Raw genomic sequence first — 6150 nt, forward strand, 5'->3', positions numbered from 1 at the left:
GTGACAGTTTAAGGTCTCTGGTGCTTAAAATGAAAATAATTCATTACTAGTTCTATTTGTATTTTCAGACACGAAACTAAATGACTGTAGGAGCAACAGAACACAGTGCGGTGATGGAGATGAGACCCATTGTGTCACAAATGGCACAGACTCTTTCTGCTCCTGCAAACCAGGCTTCCAGAAGATAGGGTACCGCACCTGTGGAGGTAAACGCTGAACCTGCCTTGTCAAGTCAAAGGTTTAATCCAAAGTCTAAAAAACATTACTCACCTGTGTCTTTCAGATAAAAATGAATGCCTGCAATTCGGCGTCTGTTCCCACATTTGTAACAACACCAAAGGTTCCTACAAATGCAGCTGCCACAGACACTTCACCAAGATCCACGACACCTGCAAGGCTGACAGTGAGGACCACAAGCTTCTCCCTTCACGTAAGAAAGACCGGACTATGTTGACACTCTGTGACCTTTGCTCCTGTGCTTTCAGACATGAACAGCAGTCAACAGATTCTCTACATAGCCGACGACAATGAAATCCGCAGCCTGGACCCCGGGATGCCCAACTGGCGCTATGAGCAGGTCTTCCAGGGGGACGCCAGCGTGCGAATCGACGCCATGGACCTGCACGTCAAAACCAACCGCATCTTCTGGACCAATTGGCACACGGGCCGCATCTCCTCCTACGAACTTCCAGGACTGTCCACGTCCTCGTCATCGTCCTCCAACTCCAACTCCCACCGCGATCGCCGTCAGAGCGAGGGCAGGATCACCAACCTGGAGGTAATGCTGGCCTGCAGAAACACAACCCGTCCCCCTGGTGTCTCAGACACAAACGTGAATCCTTCCTGTTCGTGTCCAGATCAAAGAGCTGAAGATGCCTCGCGGTATAGCGGTGGACTGGGTGGCTGGGAACCTCTACTGGACCGATTCTGGTCGAGATGTAATAGAAGTTGCTCAGATGTCAGGCCAACACTGCAAGACTCTCATCTCTGGCATGATAGACGAGCCTTATGCAATCGTAGTGGATCCACAGAGAGGGTTTGTCATCATTATGACACCGTCATATAAATATGTCATTCACTCTGCAGCTTTTTCTCTTATTTCATGTTCAAACCGTGTGTTTTGTCCCAGCACCATGTACTGGACAGACTGGGGCAACCACCCTAAAATTGAGACCGCGGCCATGGACGGAACTCTGAGACAAACTCTGGTCCATGAAAACATCCAGTGGCCCACAGGTTGGTACCTGTGAGCAGAGTGAGAGTTGCCCTTAAGGCCTAACAGAGACACAAGCTTCTGATGCAGCTTGTCATGTGTTGATCTGATAGCTCTTCCGTTCCGCCTGCACAGGTTTGGCTGTGGACTACTTCAACGAGCGCCTGTACTGGGCTGATGCTAAGCTCTCAGTGATCGGCAGCGTGCGTCTGGACGGCTCAGATCCTGTCATTGCCGCCTCTGGAATTAAAAACAGTTGAGTGAAAACCAAACTGCGGGCAAAATAGTCCTAACATCTGACCTACATGTTTACATTTCTAAGCATGTTCCATGTTCTTTGATTTGCAGACTTGCTGCATCCATTCAGCATAGACATCTTTGAGGACAACATTTATGGGGTCACGTATGTCAACAACTTTGTCTTCCGGGTCAACAAGTTTGGCAAAGGCCCCATGGAGAATCTCACCACAGGCATCAACCACGCTACCGACATAGTCCTGTACCACCGTTACAAGCAGCCAGAGAGTGAGTGTGTTGATGCACGGTGATGGTTGGATACCGCAGGCTTCTTACTGAACGCATGGCGTCTTTGTGCACCAGTTACCAACCCGTGCGACAGGAAGAAGTGTGAGTGGCTGTGTCTGCTCAGCCCCAGTGGACCAGTGTGCACCTGCCCCAACAACTACGTGGCCGACAACGGCACGTGCGCAGAGAGGCCGAGCCCCTCCCAGTCGCCGTTCGGTAAGCCTTGGCACACGCAGCGCGCTCCTGGCAGTAGACCTGCGCTGCGACACGTTCCTGCTCGCTTTGCATTCACGTGTCGGTCGCTTGTGGTTGTTCCCCAGCTCCCCCCTCAGGGCCCTGCGATGTTCAGTGTCAGAACGGTGGGAGCTGCTTCCTCAATGCCCATCAGGTCGCCAAGTGTCGCTGCCAGCCCAGCTACACGGGGGAGAGATGTGAGATCAACCAGTGCCGGGACTACTGCAAGAACGGGGGCACCTGCGCTGCTTCTCATACAGGTAGGACGCCGATCCGACGTTATCTCACCCTATCACAGGCCCCGAGATTTACTTTTAATGCCGTGCTGCAGGTGCTCCAACCTGCAGATGCCCCAAAGGCTTCACGGGACCCACCTGCACCCGCCACACTTGTCAGGACTACTGCCTGCACGGCGGCAACTGCTCGGTGAGCATGGGAAACCAGCCGACCTGCAGCTGCCCGTCCGAGTACCAGGGAGACCAGTGCCAGTTCAGTAAGTGGCAGCGCATCCAGCCGGGACGGCACCGCGGGGCTCGCGTGACCGTTCTCATTCCTCTCCTTTCATCCCCAGGTAAATGTGAGGGGTTCTGTCAGAACGGTGGCACCTGCTTGGAGACGGCCAACAGCACCAAGCTCTGCTCATGCACTCGCCAGTACATCGGGCGCCAGTGTGAGCTGGACAAGTGTCTGTTCTGTGGCTCAGGGCAGTGTTTGTCGTCTACAGCGGAGGTTTCCTGCACGTGGGTATCCTGTAACACCTGACTCCTCCCCACGGCGACGGCCATAATGCTGCTATAAACCCGCTTGTTTCTGTGTGCAGTTGTCCTAACGGCCGGATTCAACCCAGCTGCTACTCCTGTTTGGACTACTGCACGAAGGGACAATGCTCAGTCAACCCTCGCACGCTGCTGCCGCAGTGCACGTAAGACCCGACACCCACCTCTTGTACCTTCCGCCTTTCACTCTGTCCAATAAACGGCCACATGTGACCGGCTGCCTGTGTCCAGGTGTCCTGTTGGATGGACAGGCTACCGATGCGACGTCGCAGCTGCCTCTGTAGATTCCTCTACTTCCAGTGGAAGTAAGTCGCTCGCGTCCTGCCGCGGTTGTCGGTTAAATGATGCCCTGGGGTCCCATTTGCTCCCATTATGTGCTGTCTCGCAGGTACTGCCTCCATCGTCATCCCAGTGCTCCTGCTGGTATTACTGGCTCTGCTGGCGGCTGGCGCCATCTTGTGGTACAAGCGGAGAATGCGCGGGTAGGTCGCCGCTTCTAGGCGCATTTTACTCCAACTTCAGCTTCGTCTGCTCCTCACACTCTTGCTGCCTAGCTTCACTTTCTCCCCTACCTTTTGATAACCACCTATTTCCTGTCTCCCAGGTCTCTATGGCCGGGCAAATCTCGTTCTCAGTCCTCGCGGTAACTCCATAGGGTTACATAATTCACTTGTCCCCCCACTCCTCCCCAATACCCAGTCGATTTAACATGTCTTTTGTCCGTCCATTTGTCCATTATGTTGGTCACTGAAGGAACCTGTCTGTTTTGTCCTTGCCTGCCATGTTTGCCTCTACGGGGTTTCCAACGCAGCCACGCAGGGACCTATTCTTATCAGAAGCAATTTTGCCAGCGATGCACAAACAAACGGACTGTCTTGTTTCCATACGTTCCCTTGTTTACATGTGATAATGTTGCGGTTGAGTTATATGCTTGCATAGTGAATAATACAATTGTGCATCCGTAAAAAAACCCGAATTGCTTGCAAACACACGTTTGCTTTGTGAAAGTCCAGCATTCTCCTCGTTAGACATGCTGCCGTTTATTCTCTGGGTTTGATCAAATGGCTTTTTCACAAAAAAGCCCATTTGACTGCCTTTTAGCGTGTGTTGTGTTGGTCTGTCTGTTGCTGGTGCTGAGTCAGTGCCTGGTTTTTGCAAAGTTACACAACCTTTCAGCCACTGTGACTTGTTTAATTTATGGTTTCTCCCAAAATGATCCTTTAAAGCAAGCGCCCCGTCTGTTGCTTACGTGGCTTGCCTGCCTTTGTTTCCTCCGCAGCGCCAAGGGCTTCCAGCACCACCGAATGACAAATGGAGCCATGAATGTTGAGATTGGCAACCCTGCCTATAAGATCTACGAAGGAGACCCTGACGACGACGCTGGGGAGCTCCTGGATTCAGACTTTGCTTTGGACCCAGACAAGGTAACAGTCAAAAGCTCTGCCCCTGAACTCCGTGAACTAAGAAGAGGTGGAGAAATGTTGGCTTGTCTGAGAAATAGCTTCTGAGCGGCCGTGTGGTCTTCTTTGCTCCGCAGCCCACCAACTTCACCAACCCAGTGTACGCCACCCTGTACATGGGCGCCCACAACAGCCGCAACTCTCTGGCCAGCACGGACGAGAAGAAGGAGCTGCTCTCCCAGGGCGACGAGGACATGAGCGACCCGCTGGCGTAGAGCTCGGCCCGGATTGAACTCTGCTAATACTGCCCTGCCCGACCCAGTGCTGAGCCGGCGAGCTCCATCATCTTATGCCTTTATCAACTGACAAGAAAAGCAACAACGAAGCGAGAACACTGTATAAAATGTAAAAAAAAAATGAAGGACTACTTTTTTAAGTGATTGCAGTATTATATTTTGTTCTTTGACAAAAAGCCTCTGTTGATGAAAAAGGAAACCATTTTATAGACATTTATTCAGTTCTTTTTAATTTTGCTCACCTTCTCACAACTCTCCCTCCCTTCTCACGCATATAGCCACTACCTCTGTGCAAATGTAAAAGATAGATACAATTGGCAGTGGAACAATTAAATTTTTTTATTTTTGTATGAATTGTATAGGGGGAAAAAAATATTGTTCCATCCTAGAACGAGTTGCCAAGTCTTTGTTTTTACTGAGCGAGTCAGTGCTTACTATGAATGCTTCCTGGATGCTGGTTGGGCTTAGTCTTTCACATTGTGTGTATATGTATGTTTGCTGCTGGAGGTCTAAAGGGAGAAACGAGTTAACGTTTAACTGCACATGTACACACGGAGGACTCGGCATCGCAGACAGCATCTGTTCTGTTGTCTCAAACAACTACATTTAAGTGATTGTCTTTTATCTCCTTGCACAGACTAAAGTTATATATATATATATTTGCATATATAAACCTATTAACAAGTGTCTTGAAAATATACCCAGGAATACCAACATCAGTAAGAAATAGCAGTCTGTACTTTTTAACATTTTTTTTATTAATTCTATAGTTGACGTACTTTGTGTCAGCAGTGAATGAGTCGTTGTGCGAATGCGCTGGAAGAAGATGATTGTAATAAAATCCACATTCCAAGTCTGGGATGGATATTCGTGGCCTTGGTTTAGCCTACCGCAGGACACTTTGGGCAGGAGCTGGATTTTGCTCTGAGACTTCTAGAAAGGCTTTCGGGGGTGATGGCGAACCTTTGTGAATTTCCAGTCATCACTGAAAAAACATCCGCGTCAAGTTATTAGCTGAGAATGGTTCCGTTTCGCTTTTGTTCTTTGTCTTTTGATTGTAAATGTACTGTCAGGAAGGGCCAGGGAGACTGATGGTACGGACGTCTGGGAGATTCGTTTTTGCTGTACTATGTATTTACATGGACATGTAATTTAGGTTGCTCATCGTTAACTTGCTCAGGAAGGAGCCTGATCATCTTCCTGATAAGCATTCCTTCGTTAGTTCCTTTGCTTTGCTGCTAATGCTAACACCTGTCTGTCCGCCTGGTTTCTAGTCTCGGGAGTGTTGCTTTCTCTGTGTCTCACGGCTCGCCACTGCGTCTGAGCTCATCATTTTGCACGGTGCTCTCAATCAGCCATCTTAGAGGAAACGTTCTGGCTTCGCCCCTCTCTGTTAACAGTATTCACTTTTTTGGTTTTGTTGGGGTTTTTTTCCACCTGACCATGTAAATTAGAACAATCAGTTTTCAGTCTGAGAATTTCTGTTGGTGGCAAAACCCACATGGATATTTGTGGTTCTGATTGTTTTGTTATGATTCAGTTTCTTTTTGATATAAGAAATTAAATGGATTTTTATAGTAGAAATGTACAGCGGCTCTGTTGATCATTTGGAAAGATGGAGCGGATACAAAGTTGCTCGTTCTTCCGAAATAGTAAGATAACAGGTAAAAAAAAATAAATCATGACTTCGCAGAAACTGCTTGTTT

At 49.2% G+C, this 6150-nt stretch overlaps 1 protein-coding gene across 4 annotated transcripts in view; it reads left to right on the top strand.

Annotated features, from left to right (window-relative positions):
- lrp1ab (low density lipoprotein receptor-related protein 1Ab) overlaps positions 1-6032 on the top strand; it is a 64387-nt gene extending 58355 nt beyond the window's left edge. For 2 of the 4 annotated variants that reach the window (XM_029157402.3, XM_029157403.3), the window contains exons 74-90: positions 69-206; positions 284-403; positions 486-778; positions 858-1036; positions 1130-1236; positions 1349-1468; positions 1562-1738; positions 1814-1954; positions 2059-2232; positions 2304-2465; positions 2544-2712; positions 2793-2894; positions 2980-3053; positions 3137-3230; positions 3353-3391; positions 4028-4172; positions 4286-6032. In XM_029157402.3, coding sequence (XP_029013235.1) covers positions 69-206; positions 284-403; positions 486-778; positions 858-1036; positions 1130-1236; positions 1349-1468; positions 1562-1738; positions 1814-1954; positions 2059-2232; positions 2304-2465; positions 2544-2712; positions 2793-2894; positions 2980-3053; positions 3137-3230; positions 3353-3391; positions 4028-4172; positions 4286-4423 — 2372 coding nt within the window. In that variant the 3' untranslated portion in view covers positions 4424-6032. The remainder of the gene's footprint in view (positions 1-68; positions 207-283; positions 404-485; positions 779-857; positions 1037-1129; positions 1237-1348; positions 1469-1561; positions 1739-1813; positions 1955-2058; positions 2233-2303; positions 2466-2543; positions 2713-2792; positions 2895-2979; positions 3054-3136; positions 3231-3352; positions 3392-4027; positions 4173-4285) is intronic. The other 2 variants (XM_029157404.3, XM_029157405.3) reach the window with 1 other exon arrangement.
- The last annotated feature ends 118 nt before the right edge of the window (positions 6033-6150 follow it).

Source organism: Betta splendens, chromosome 7 (genome assembly GCF_900634795.4).
Source record: "Betta splendens chromosome 7, fBetSpl5.4, whole genome shotgun sequence".
Classification (NCBI taxonomy): Eukaryota; Metazoa; Chordata; class Actinopteri; order Anabantiformes; family Osphronemidae; genus Betta; species Betta splendens.